Source organism: Protopterus annectens, chromosome 2.part0 (assembly GCF_019279795.1).
Source record: "Protopterus annectens isolate FY-2018-M chromosome 2.part0, PAN1.0, whole genome shotgun sequence".
Classification (NCBI taxonomy): domain Eukaryota; kingdom Metazoa; phylum Chordata; order Ceratodontiformes; family Protopteridae; genus Protopterus; species Protopterus annectens.
In genome coordinates, this window is record NC_056728.1 from 620,248,205 (window position 1) to 620,263,578 (window position 15,374).

Here is a 15,374-nt window from a genome sequence, read left to right on the forward strand (position 1 = left end):
AGAAAAGGAGAAAAAGGCTTTCTAAAGACTTTAAACCCATTTACTACTCAGAGCTCTGGAGATCACAATGCTTCAGCTAGCTGCGGCAAATGAGATCTGGGGGTTGGAAGGTAGTGGAGGTGTATTATGGGTAAGGGGAGGAGCTTGGAGCTTGGAGCAGATGCTAGTAAAGTTGCCGGCTCAGATCCGATACGGATCCAGTATTCCACAGGTTGAAGACCAAATGAAATAAACTACTTCAGATCAATAAATACTGGGATACAACTGTGCAAGTATGATTACTGAGAACTTTAACCTACTTTTTGAAGCAAAGTTCAAACGAGCTTGAGCGACTTCAGGCGAAGAGGTTGAGGGTTCACTGTTATTAGGTGGTGCAACCAGCCACCAAGCGGATGGAGGTTTGGAGACTCGTCCACTTCTCAAAAAGGCTTCAGGGACTACATCAGCACCTTCCAGGTTTGTTTCTAATGTTTCTTTACCTTGACTTGTTTTCACATTCAAATTATTTTCAGTTTTCATTGCCTTCTTCAAACATGGTTGCTTTTTCTTTTCTGCTGGATTTCTGCTAGGCTTGTTTTTGGGGCTGTCTACAACAGATACAAATAAAATTATCAAAAAAGCAATTTAAAAACATAAAATAACGAATGGTTATAATATTTAATATAAAAATGCAAGACACCAAGAAAACAGCAGCAAACAGTACTACTCAACATTACTAACTTTCTGGCCTGACTTTGAAGCAGCTGTAGATCACACTGCAAAAAGGCAATGCCAGTTGTACTCTGCTTCTCCTGGGATTTCAGCTGGCATGTGCTCATTACAAAAGCAGCAAATCCCTAGATCACCTTCATATGTGCTGTTAAGAAATCTGTATCTTTATACACATTGCCTATGCATACTTAAGAATTTAACTTGACAGGCAGCTGTATGAAATGGCTGAGTGACAGAAATTAAACACAAATTTGACAAGAAAGGAATGTATTTCTATGGACATCCTTTCATAATGAAGGTTTATTGCTTACTGCACATGAAGTCCTGAAAGCTCAGATATTTCCTGAATGGTATTGCTAGAAAATTTTTTCCAAGAAATAAATGTTAAAATTAATAAAAGCTGGTTCTGGTGCGAACAATGGTGACTCTTTTACCACAAATACCTTGTGCTTAAGAAGAGAGATAGGAAGGATTAGACCATTTCCAAAAAGACGGCTGAAGTTATGTGGAGATTTAAGAAATAAAATACAGGCAGATAATAGAGACATATGCAATATGACAGAATAGAGAGATAAGGCAACTGTGATTTGTAAAGCTTTGATAGGTATATGAGGACCAAGGACAATGAAGTCTGGTTAGACTCCAGGTTCTCTCTCAGTGATGCCAATCCATTTTGCTGCGTATGATTTCCTTGTATTTGGTTGCCTAGCATTCATTAAGATAGACAGTATGACCCTGGAAAATATGTGCCTAAAATGGAAGAAAAAGAGAGAGAAAGATCATCCAAGCTGTCAGCAATAGGGTATTCAAACTATGCTGCATGAATGAATGTAGTGTTTGGTCAAGAAGTCTACAAGCTGAGGCAGGAGAAAATTTCTATCCTTACTATAATTAGTAGGACAAAGTCAAAGTGGTGCCTCAATCAAAAGTGAACTAAGAGCATTTTAGGCCTGTACTACTTCCAAAATCCCTGAGGAAGTGAGGGCTTGGAAGTAAGGTACAGAAAAAGCAACATACACAGTTTACCATGAAAGCATCTGTTGCTTAGGCACCTGTAGTTGGACTCTTGGTGCTAATTTTTCTAAAATGTTTTTTCTACAAAGAAGCAAGAAGGTCTACTTCTAGCATATCCCACCTGTGGACTACATCCGGAACATCTTTCGTCAACATCTACTTGTCAGGGCCTGACTGTTCTGGTCAACTGAACTGCCAGAATATTCTCCTGAGAATGGATATGCTACCCTGAGGGTCATGCCGTGATTTTCACATCTGGGAAGGGGGGGGGGGGAACAGACGAAATAAGAACTGACAGCAATCAGTGGAAGTGGGAAAACAAGCTTTAATATGTGTTTAACACGCTAACTTTAGAATAGGTGATGCCTGTTGGTGCAGCCATAAATTTGGGGAAACTGCTCCTATTTGGAATGGTAAACTTCCTTTTTGGAAAGTGTACACAATTTTGTATGTTGGCTGTCAGTTAAAATGAAATGGGGGGGTTGAACATGTATTTAGTTTTTTTACATCTTGAGAGTTTTTACTGAAGTAAAAAAGTAAGGAAAAAATGTGACACGTGTTCAGAGAACTACTTACATACAAGATCAGCTGTCAAACATTTGTGTAAGCCTATAAACTGCAAATTGGAAATATATAAGCAAAATAACTGTGCAAAATAGGTGGGAATAAGAGTGTTTTTCCAAGAATAGTTGTTCTGTCAGTATTAACTTGGAATGCAAATGGTCTTTATTAGTATAGACAAAAACAGTACTGAAGTGAAGTGTAGAGTGCAATCAAACAGAGAAGCGGAGATGAGGCTGTGAAGCACCTATGCAAGCTTACCAGCATTAACTTCAAGCACTACTGAAATAACATTACAAAAATACCACTGGTTCATGTAGAAGTAATTTTTTTTTTGGGGGGGGGGCAAGGGGTAAATAAACTATTTTTGAAAGAAAAGTGACTACTGGCTAAAGAACTGATGTTTTCACAACAAGGAAGCAACTTTGTACTTGAGACATGCAATTAACAAAATAGTGGGCAGTGCATACAAGTTGTGATACTCTACATCAAAACAGTAATGATTGCTATAAAGTCTACAAAGGGAGAACTCTAAATCACTATGTAAATAGTTTGAACATATACAGTTTTAAATGATATCCTGTGACTTAAACACAAAATTGGTGTAAGATGCAACTGTTTCATGTTTAAGATTTATTATAATTCTAAAAGATTTAGTAGTGAATACAAGAATCATATCTTTTTAAAATAGTTTTATAACAAAGACGTGTAAGGTGCAAATAATATTGCAGCTGATGAAAAATGAGCATGTGAATCTTCAAAGTGGATATTAAACAGAAAATCATGGACAAAGGAAAATATGACTAATAATACTGATTGTAAGAAGGGCTCTAATAGCGACAGAACAGAAAAATAAGAGACAATGATGATACAGATCTGTGGTATTAAAAGATTACTGGCAAGACAGGCAGCTTAAGTTGGCATGAACTTACATTCCAACTGAGACTACATTAATGGGGCTTAGGAGGAGAGTTTGGGGATAAATAATAAGCTTTCATAGCAGGGGAAAAATATTTATGGCTAGAAACTGGAACCTGAAAAAAATATTTATAGCTGGAGACTGGAACCTGATTTTCAATAGTGGTACTGTATCAGGGAGACCTAGGAGGGAAAATATAACAAAAGGCAAACTTCTAAAGAAGTTTAACAAAACATTTGGTATGTAAAATGTAAATTCAGTGGCAGGAACTCAGACAGCATTTACTTACAATTCCCCAAGACATAATAACCAAGCTAAACTGGATATTAATTATATTTCACATAAACGTGCATTTAAAAGAAAGCTTTGAGAATCATCAAATAACTACATCAGAACATACATCAATAAAAACTAAGATAAAGATACAGGGTAATGAAGAAGAATGAGACACAGGCACTTTCCTAGTTACCTGTTGCAAAGAAAAGGAGGAGTTTAGGTCATAAGTAGTGGAGATGATCTGAGACTTATTAAGGAAGATAGAACTAGCTTCAGAAGGGATAGCAAATGAGTGGGATAAAATGAAAATGAAGTTTAAAAAAACATGGTAAAATGAGAGAAAGATATATGGGAAAGAAATAATAAAAATTATTTAGAGGGACTGACAAAGGTTAAAGTACTGCAGAAGAAGGAGGAAGAGAATCTCACAGAAGAAAAGGAGAACCACAGCGTGGTAATGGGAAATAAGGAAGTATTTGGATAACATGCACGAGTTTGGAAAGGTTGTTGTTAAGCAACCACTTTTTTCAAAACGGCAAAGGCTTTTGGCACAACAGCTTAGGCAACAAAAGGTAGAAAGGGTTATAGCCGATCTTAGGAAGCCTCTAACAAAGAAAAAAAAAAATAACAAGAAATCCTAAAGAGATAATGTGTTTTGGAAATTTTATGAAAACCCATACAAAGCAGAGGAATAGGAAAACCAAGATAAGGTAATAATGGAAACATTTATGTACGACTTAATTATGCCAAGATAAGTGGAAGATGAAACTCTACCATTAATAGCTAAGAGAGCGCAATCTATCAGCAGGGAAGTCTCCAGAAGCAGACAGTCTTCCCTTTGAAAGTCTGAAAGTTAGGAGTGAAGAAAGTGGTAAAGCTCTGGAATGTGTTAACAATATTTTAAGGTGGGGGGTACCAGCATCTTGGAGGAAAGCTGTGTTATTACGTAAAGAGGGCAAAAGATCCCTTAGATCTGGCTTCATATAGACTCATTTCAATTTTAAAACAGAAACTCTGTACTCACCATAATGTTCCATTTGTGTTGTCCATTTTCATTCTTCCTCAACTGTTAGGTTTTGATCCAATCCTCGGATCTCACTTGGCCGCTTCTTCTAGCTCGTGGAACACTGAAAAACCTTCAAGCTCTTCCTTATACCCATAGTGAACTAGTCACTTAACATAGCTCAGATCTTGTTTGCTGCCAGTAAGCCTACAGGGTAGTAAGGAATTTTGACATAACAGAATCTGGGACTCAAACAAAGGAACAGTAGTTCTGCAGTATCCTTCAATCTTTCCAAGAGTAAAGCAGGGGTGGGGGGTTGGTGGGAGGGAAGTTGAAGAAGAATGAAAATGGACAACACAGATGGAATGTTATGGGGAGTACAAAACTCCTATATCTGCTTTTGTCATTTTTATTCATTTCTCAACTGTTGGGACAGAGTCTCCAGCTACCTAAATCCCAGGAGGACACCAAGGGAGGATATTCCTGAGCACAGCTGAGCCAAAGGCTGCTCTTCCCCTACAGACCAGATCTAATCTGTAATAAGCAATAAAGGTATGAGGCTTAACCCAAGTTGCTGCTGCATAAATATCATCTAAACAAGTTCTAGATAAAAAGGCAGAAGAAGTCGCCATAGACCTGATAGAATGGGCTTTTGGTGGTTTTGCAAATGCAAACCCACCTTTTCATAAACAAAGGTAATACAATCAGTCAACCATTTGGCTGAAGTCACTTTAGAAACTGGTCTGCCCAATTCTGATTCAGAAAAAGAAAAAAATAATTGTTCACATTTTCTCAATTCTTTGGTTCTGTGGAGATAAAAAACATAACTGTCTACGACCATCCAACAGATGTAACATATTTTCTCCTTTGTTTGAGATATTTGGAAAGATAACTGGAAGGTTGATAACCTGATTAATATTAGATTCTGACACCACCTTGGGCAGAAAGAAAGGACTGGCCCGTAAAGATACTCTATTCTTGTGAAAAATGAAATAAGGAGGTTTAGAAGACAGAGCCTAAAGTTCAGATACTCTTCTGGAAGAAGTAATAGCAGCTAAGAAAATAGTCTTTTATGTCAGAAATTAGTCCACACTTAATCGAAGGTTCAAAGGAGGATTGGGTTAAAGCCAGTAAAACAACAGTTAAATTCCAAGGGGGAGTAGGATCTTTTACAGAAAGTTAAATTAGATAAATTCCCCTAAGGAAAGCTTTACAAAGCTTGGAGGAAGCCAAATTGGAGTTACTTATTCCCATATGGAAGTTGGAAATAGCTGTTAATTGTACTTTTTCCGTTGATAAGTTAGCCCCTTTGTTGAAAATTGAAGCTAAAAATCAAGAACCTTAGGAAATGGTGCTGAAAATGGATCTTTTTATGTGCCTAATAAATAAATCTTTTTCATTTACTTTTGTATTTTTTTTTCAGCTGGAAGCTTTGTAGAATGACAAAAGAATGTGACGGATAGGATAGCCATGCCTAGGCTGTCTAGCTGCCAAAGGAATTGGACAAACCATGCAGTCACCTGATCAGTCATTCCTGTCGGATGAAACAGTAGATCTGGAGTTGGATCCAGAAGGTTGAAGAAGAGGCCAAAGGAAAGGAAACCAGATCTGACAATGCCAGTAAAGGGGCAATGAGGATAAACTTGCTGTTCAGTCAAAATGCTTTCTGTAGAAATTTGGGTATTAGGGGTAATGGGGCATATGCATAAAGGAGAGTAGGGGCCAAACATGAAGTGGAAAGTCCCTCAGGGACTCCTCCACTGGTGGGTATCAGGACAAAGAGCCTGCAGCACTTTTTGTTGAGAGGAGATGTGAAAAAGTTGCAGCATGGTTTGCCCCATCGACAGAAAATCCTCTCAAGTCAACTTCCTGTTGAGAGATCACTCGTGAGGAAGCAGAACAGACCTGCTTAACTTGCATGCAATAATGTAAGACTTCTCAGAATATGCTTTGCTATCAGAAAATGACTGGATAAGATCGCCCATTTCCATACTCTCACATCTCGACAAGGCGGGTATGACCTGGTTCCCTATTGTTTGTTGATACACCAGACTACCAACATATTGCCCGTCTGAATCTTGGAAAGTTTTCAACACTAGGAGGACAAGTCTCATCTCCAGGACACTGTTACGCATGTTGGCCTCTTTGGGGAACCATGTGCCTTGGACCATCCTTCCCAGGAAGTTCCCCCCTCCACCACCCAATCTAAGAGTCATCAGAGGTCAATGTGACCTTGGGTTTAAGGAGAACAAAGGGACGGCCTTCTTGTATTTGACTGGAGTGTATCCACAAAGACAGTGACTGCAGGCTTGCTTTACTTTGGTTTGGCTGGATAAAGGTTGCCGGAGAATAGACTACGAGTTGTGATTGTCTACTGAAGGATTCTTGTATGGTACCTTGGCATTAGACCAGAGTGACTGCCACTGACATGGACACCAGTGCTTGAAGCATCAGATGTGCTGACACAGAAAACCTCTGAATGATCTTTTTGACCTGGAACTGAATTGTTTGAATTCAAGACTGAGGGAGAGAAGAAGTCTTGAGTTACTGTACTGAACAAATCACCAATGAATTCTAGAGTCTGAATTGGACTGAGTTGAGATTTGCTGTAGGTGACTGTGATCCCCAGATGATGGCACAGCAGGAGTAAGATGTCCCGTGCTTGAATTAGTTGATGCCTGATCAAAGAGATCAGGAACCAGTTGCCCAGATATGGAAACACTGTAGTCTCAAGTGAGATTCAACTACTGCAATATACTTGGTAAAAACCCTGGGGGTAGTGACGAGATCAAAGGGCAGTATTTTTAATTGGTGATGACTGGTTCAGACTGTAAGCATAGATATCTTCTGGATCTTCTATTCATTTTGATGTGACAGTACACATCCTGAAGATCTATCAAGCACATCCAGTCATCCTTGTGCAGAAACGGCAAAATGGACTGACTATCCAGAACTTTGTATGCTGTGTTGACTAGTTTAGTTTGCTGAGATCCAAGACTGGTCTCCCATCCCCTGTCTTTTTGCCACTAAAAAGAATCTTGAATAAATTCCGGATTCTTTCTGGTCAGGGGGTAGGGTCACTTGGATGACTTTTTTTTCTAGCAGCTTGTGTATTTCTATTTTTGCTGCTTCTTTCTGACAGGGTGGAACATCAGGGATTTTTGTTTGATACTAGAGGGGGTGGTACAGAAAATGCTACAGAATAACCTCTGGATATTATCATCTGCACCCATAATCTTTTGTTATTTCTAGCCAGGTTCTCTGCTGCAGGACAGTCAGGCCTCCTTTCAGGAGTGTTTACAGGATCCGTCAGAGAAGGTATCCCTAGATTCCCGATTATGCGGACTCCCTCTGCTGCATGGACAGCATCTTCCATGGCAGCAGCTCCACCCACTTTCCTTGGGGAAGCTATCTCCACCTGGACATTGGAAAGGACCCTGGGATTTTTTGAACCATGTTTTCCACCTCAATGGTTCCTGGAAAAGGTCTATTGAGAGGTCGAAAAACAAATGCCCACAGCAGACAGGGTTTCCCTTCCTGCTAACACCTAGAGAGTGTATCTTATACTTTGGGGCCAAATAAGGAGGTTCCTTCAAAGGAAGCATTGATGAAAGAAGATTTAACAGGTTCCGCAAAATCACTCAGGCGTATCCAGGTATGTCTCCTGATGGAATAGCCCGAACCTGCCACCTGAGATGTGCCTTCAGCCATGTGGGAGCTAAGCCTCATGGATGAATTTGAAATAGATTGAAGGGTAGCCAACAGCGAGGAGATAGTAAACTCTTCCTCAAAGGAAATGGTCTGTGAGAAGGATTTGACAAGTTCTTTGGTCAAATTCCTCTGAAGTATTGTGAAATGTGTCAGACAATTCAGCGACCTAAGAATGGAAGTCACTGAAACATAGACATGCTTCCCAAATCTGTCCAGTGCCCTAGACTCCTTGTTAACACGATGGGCAGAGGAACTCTGTTCTGCCACTTCCTTATTAGTAACCACTGCTATAACCACGGCATCAATGGGTACGCCCTTACCCGAGTGCAGTCTTACCTTAGTTGGTGCCTGGATCCTATCAGGTCTCTGTCTCAGTCATGTCCAGTTCTTTCCCCGCCTGTTTAGAGACTAAATCATGGAGTTACCCAGGAGGTAGACGAGCCAGTTCCTAAAGTCTACAAGAACACTAAATCCGCTTTGAATGGTTATTGGGGAACCAACCGCCCATTTATTTAAGGAGTTCTTAGATGTCTCCAAATGAAACATCATCGGATGGTGATCTGGGGGACCCTTCCCCTTCATTAAAGTCAGTGCCCTCTGTAACAGACTCTTGCGGAAGTCTAAGTGCTTTCTTTTGCACTTCCTCTTCCTAGAGACTTCTTTGGTGGGATGCTCCAGAGATGTGTCGGAAGAGATTACTCTAGCTTGCTGGATTGTCTGGAGACTCGTTGGGGCTGGCTGTCCCAGTGGAACACATAACAGGGGCTCTGCACACAGAATCGAATGGGATTGGGTAGTCAGAGCTTAACAGCAAAGCATAGTCTGAATTCTGGGAGCAGAGAAAGCTCTCTCCACTACCTCGAAGGCAGAATGTCATGGAGAAAAGGACACCGACAGATCCAATAAGGCAGGCTTTTGAAGTGTCAGCTCCTTCCACCCCAAAGGCAAACTACTCGAGGAGGGAGTTGGAGCAGAGTTGTCCAGCACCAAAGCTCCAAGGAGTAGAGGCAGCTCCAATGACTTCAGAGTCGAGTCCAACACCCCAAACCTGGCTCCAATGTTACAGCTCCAAAGGACTTCCAGCATTGAAGATACCAACATCTTCAGATCCGATGCAGATGACTCCAGGATTTTCAGATCCAATGACTCCAAAACCAAAGGTCGGATTGGAGATGGAGCTAATAATCAGTGAGTAAAACCGACAACGGTTTCTGGACCCAATGTGGTCAGAGCCAGAAGAACTCCTATTTGAATTTGCATCCTGAGGAACATCCTCATCATCCAAATCCACATCAGCTTCTGTAAGGCTCTTGGAAGATCAACTTTTTTAGCCATTTTAACAGGAGGTTCAGATACCAATGTTGTAGATGTTGACAGATTCAGAGATCTCTTCCATGATTCTTTAGAGTGAGAATCTCCTTTTTTATCACTCTTTTGGAGGTTTGAGCCCCAGGGGCTGTAGAAGCAGGTTTGGAGGGTAGCAATCCTCTAAGAATCAACTTATTTTTTCTATCAATGTGCGAGAATTAAACCCTTTACATATATCACAGTCCCAGATGAGATGGGCCTAAGCAATAGACGCACTTACAGTACGTGTCTAAATTAGATAATTTACAGCTGCAGGGCATGCACCTTTTTAAAGTCTGAAGGGTTGTCAGACATAGTAAGAGCTATGGGAGAGAAACAGTTAAGAATTTTTTTTTTTTTTTTATAATAGGCAAAAGGGAAGATGAAAAATACCAACAATGGTAATCAAGGTACTATAAAGTAGTATACAAATACCAACAATAGTAACTCGAGGAGTAAAGGATTTAACAGCAACTCTCACAGTACATTTTAAGTGTAACAGAAAGGGAGGAAAGATAGCAAAAATAATAGAAAGGAAATAATCATAACTCACAAACACAATCTAACACTCTGTCATCATTGACCACGTTTGTACTCTAAGATGGCAAACAAGACCTAAGATATGTTAGGTGACTAAAGCATTGTGGGTATTGGGAGGAGCTTAAGAGTTTTTCAATGTACCACGAGCTGGAAGAAGCAGCCAAGTTAGGTCCTAGGACTGGACACGGACCCAACAGTTGAGGAATGAATGAAAATGTCAACATCAGATCCACTGCTATAAAGTGTTAATGTCAATACTAGTCAAGTGACTAGTAAAGGTGTTATTACAATTGACAAATATGAATCACTGTTGCTATGTAGAGGACAGGCAAACATCTGACAAAATTAACAGAGCAATAATGATCTTGACAGAGCCAAAGTGCCACAAAATGCCAAAGAAAGTATGTGGCAGAGTCTACTGGGATTTTATGACTAGCATCTGTATTTCATGACAGAATAATAGGGCTAATGAGGAAGATATATAAAGGGTTGAAGGCAAGAATTAAGGTTGGGTAAGTTCCTCTTGGACACCCTTTGTTTTTGTACAGGAACCAGGCAGGGATGTCCTGTTTCCCATTTAATACTTGTTTTATAAAGGGAACTGTTAATGAAACAAATAGGGGGACTCTCAAATTCAACAATGTAACTGGTATGGGAATCAATAAACGCTACATTTATTTGCAGATTATATGATTTTGTACTTGATAAATACAGAAAAGTAGACTTCAGTGTTGTTGAACATTTTTAGACAGTTTCAAGTCTTTTTAGGATATAAAATAAATGAAAAAGAAGAGCAGACTACAGCAGTAAACTATGTATCCACATATGAAATGGTACAGTAATATCCATATTTTTGCGGACATCATAAGTAGTAGTATTTAAGTGCATTTATTAAAAATATTCTGTTATTGCAGCCAAAAATATATAGGAGAGACTAAACACAAGATAATAAAAAAAAAACTGAGAAGATGAAATTTGTTGATTATGAATATGAACAGTAAGATACAAGCACTGAAAATGTTTTTAGTCTTTTTAGTGTTATCTACAGGTCAGGCAGATTTTATCAAGGAGAAGAGAAGCTGGAAAAGACAACTAATTAGGTGATGAATGAATCTGGAAAGGGAATGGGGCAAGAGTTAAGGAGAATGACCAAATCATTCCAAAGAACAAGGTGGTTTATGATTACCTGTTTAAAGGGCAACTTCAAAACTATGTAGCTATGCAGAAGGCTATAAATCAAAGTGGAAATATATGATGATAAAACAGAGTGGGGAGGTTCAAGAGATAGAGAGAATCTAGGATTTTATATGCAGGTCTATAATGAGAATAGCAGCCACCATTTAGAATGTTATAAATTAGCAGAAACCATTCTAAGAACTAAGCCAGGGTGAACATGAACAAACAGATTTCACCAATGACGTGACTGCAAGTATGAGTATAAAAAATAGGGAGTTCTACATTATGTTATCAAATACTCAACATCGAACATGATATGGTCGATACCATATGTTCGAAGTTGCAAATATTCGAAAATTAAATAAAACAAATTAAAAAACAGGAAAAACTTACCTAAACGTTTTAACCAGGGGGGCAAGCTCCCCTGCACCCCCCACTCTTTAAATATACCAACCCGGAGATTGCACTACACTGCAGTAAATGGAAATCTTCTCTACAGAGATTTCAGCTTTAATTTTAGAATACTTGCAACTTCAAACATATGGTGTCGACCATATAACACTCAGTGATGTTAGTATTCGATAATGTAATATAGACCCAAAAATAGGCGGGGGGGGGGGCTGGAAATTAGTAGAGGAAATTAGCGAAGATTCCATGGTATTGGGAGCAAACAACTAGGGAGTGAAAGTTAAAAGAATGAAACAACACTAAGCAGAAGTTTGGATTGCAGGTTAGAGACTCCCCTCCTTAGTATGGATTGATAACATAGTATAGCCAAAGAGAAAGGACTGTTAAGTATAAGACCAGCTCTGGTAGAGTTTTTAGCTGAGTCTAGAAAAAAAGCTGCTGTTAAAAAAGGGAGCATTTGTAAAGTGAATAAAATATTGCAGGATAACTATAAGAAAAATAATGGAAAAGTAATTTACTAAGGATCATGGAAAGAAATGTATAAAAGCTCCAAAGTATGCAATGAAATCCAGAAGGTTTAGGATTTGTGCATGGAAGTGTTTGCACAGGTATTTTTATACCCCATGCAGGTTGGGTCTTTTTTTTCCCCAGTTTTTAATACATGTCGACAGCTAGTCGGGTTTGGATTTAATAGCTTGAATGTACCCAGAAAGGCTTGAAAGGTAAAATCTCATGGTTATTCACAAGTCACATAGCTGAAACTGTTATGTCCTTAAGGAGTCATCTGCGTATATCCCATGGGTCTCCACTACAAGAGATTTAAAGTATTACACAGTGAAGACTCTAGCTTGGTTGGGTTTTACTTGCAATTTTTGCTGAAATGGTTTTGTCTGTGTGCCATCTAGTTTAGAAGATGATTTGCAGGCATCCTAATGTTTATGGGCATTAGGCTTGATTTTAAGCTCTGTGTTTCTAAGATACAGCCAAGTAATCCACAATAATGCTACATGACAAAGTAAAACAAGGCTGAAACATGCATGTAGTGGTATTTGGCTTTACTAGCTTGAATGTACCCATAAGCACTTTAAAAGTTAAATTAAAAAGTCACAGGAATTCAGAAGCCATGTAGCTGAGACACTTATGTCCTTAAGGGGTCATCTGTATATATCCCATGGGCCTATACTACAAGAAGTTTAGGATATTATAAAGTAACAACTCTAGTTTAGTTGGGTCTTTATTGTAGATTTTACAAGCAGGCTTTGGGGGATTTTCACAGGTTTAGGCAAGTAGAGGATAGCTGTCCTTGTGGGCCATTTTAAGCCTAGCCAATTCCCCTTCCAAAAGTGAGAATCAAATCCTACACATCAAAACTGTGAGGTAAACATCTTGACCATTAAGACAACCTTACACTGGAACACACGAAAAAGTGTTAGACATTTGACAGGGAAGGGAGAATCAATTAGGAGCATTTTTTGAGGAATGCAATCAGTTGGCAAATTTTAAAAAAAAAATCCTTGCAGAGTAATTTGATTGAAATATTGGGGGAACAAACAGTAGTTAACTACAGAAATGATTCTCTTCAGTTGGTGTATTGGATCTGAATTACCTAGAGAGTAAGCTTCAAAAAGTTTAATGTTACTGGCTGCCAGGAAAAGCAATCATTAGAAAATTGGAATCAAAATCTAAAACAGTTGTAATTAAAGTGCTGAATATCACAAAACAAACATTAGAAATGGAGGTGGAAGCTTTAGAAAAGGGAAGGAGTAAACTACAGAAATAAATGTAATGCATGGAAACAATAAATGTAGAACAATGTTTAGGAAGTGGAGTGGTGTTAAAGGGAAAACAGAAACTGAGACACTGATGTATTGCTGGAGGGAATGGAAATTGTTAAAAATAAAGCATATGTATCCCACACAACAACAACAATAGAAACGGTTACTACCGTTTACTTCCTATTAATCTATGAAAACTCATGTCACAGTTTAAAAATAAAATGCCAAAAACTATGGAACAAAAAAGAACGTCTATTGGTTACCATTAAATAAACTAAATTCTTCATGGTTATATTTTAATGCATTAAAGTACCAAGGCTGCTGATGAGGCAACTACTTGTATAACTATTTACTTCCACAGTCGCTTCATATATTTTACTGAAATGATTGACAATTTCCCGTTAAAAATTAATTATACTATATCTTGTAGATTACAAGCAGAATACACCGTTAAAAATGTTAATGTATGCCCAACAAATGTCAAATAAATAAATAAATAAACAAACAATGACTAATTACTTCAACTTACGGGGTCTTTGTCTCCAATTAAAAGGATTTGCTAATGGGAAAAACTGCTAGTAACTCTGCAAATGAAAATGATCTTTTAATTCTTTATATAATATGATGGATACACTTTTATCTCTTCTCCAGCAACCCAATATCACAATGTTACCATAGCATCAACTTGCTTCTTTCCAGCCGTTCTCATCTTGTTACAGTGTAAAGATTAGACAGATTACAAGACAAAAAAGCATTTTTTCACCTGCATAACACTAGTATATACATTAGGTCACTGATAAAATTCTTCCCACCTCATTTAAAATACTTCTTACAGCATACTGTACAGAAGTGTTTTAAAATATGATGTGCAATTTAGGTCACAATATTTTGTTACAAATTCCAATAAGAATAAAACCTGCTTTAGTTGCAGTTACCTCTTCAGTCCCTTCACTGTCCTTCTGAACATTACGGACAAAGTGGGTTTTATATCGCTTTAATATAGTCAAGAAATTTCCAGTCTTTTTCAATCACTTCTTGCAGAATCATATTTCACATGTCTAATCCTATAGCTAATTAGATTTATGCTTTACAGTTATCACACTTATTGACTAATTTCACACTGCTGCTGGTCTTCTTCCTGCATATTAGGACTGGATCATTCAAATAGTCTTGGGTAGACACATTCAACCTGGAAGATGCAGTGACAAAGGAGATACTGCCAGCCCAGCTAACTAGAATTTTCTTAATAATTACATGTCATTTGTGTATATCAACATGATTCATATAAGATGCGTGTGTTACAAATTAATTAAAACTGTATGTCATGTGTATATCAAACTTGTTTGTACAGACTTGTGTTGAAAAGGGTTTTTGCAAAGTGCTTGAAATGTATCCAAAGTGTGCCCTTCTGGAACAGAAGAGACATGTACATGCACTACTGTAAGTGTTTAAAACATATATATTTTAACAGTGGAAGCTGGAACACAGGAGGTTAATGTTAGTTCAGTCCAACAAAACTTCAGAAAAACAGCTGAAATTCAATTATTTTATGGCAGCAATGAGACACTATGTCTGTGCTGAGAAGTTTTCTGTATTGTCTTGGAAGTGTTTTATTGTTTTATGACTTCCAGCATTTGCCAAAGTTCTGAGGAAAAGCCCTTGTGCATGTATTTTTACAGGCATATGCTAAATGCTACCAGCTGTTGTTTTAGGCCTGGGGATTAGAAGTCAGATGACAAGAAAATATGCCATTCTGCAAGCTAGCCCAGCAGTAATATTTAAGATATTAATTTGAGAACTCTCTGAAAGAGAGAGAGAGAGAGAGAGGGAGGGAGAGCATTCTGTATTTTGCCTTGGACCTGGCAACAACTAAAAAAGAGCCATTCACCACACATCTGCCTTGCTCTAATAGTAAGTTATTAGGGTATACTAA

The 15,374-nt window shown here is 38.4% G+C and overlaps 1 protein-coding gene across 1 annotated transcript in view; it reads right to left on the reverse strand.

The window, feature by feature from the left end:
* The window catches only part of LOC122792761, a 1,018,830-nt gene that overhangs the window by 76,264 nt on the left and 927,192 nt on the right, over positions 1 to 15,374 (reverse strand). Inside the window, exon 11 of the mRNA XM_044060334.1 lies at positions 300 to 587. Within this exon, the coding sequence (XP_043916269.1) occupies positions 300 to 587 (288 nt within the window). The remainder of the gene's footprint in view (positions 1 to 299; positions 588 to 15,374) is intronic.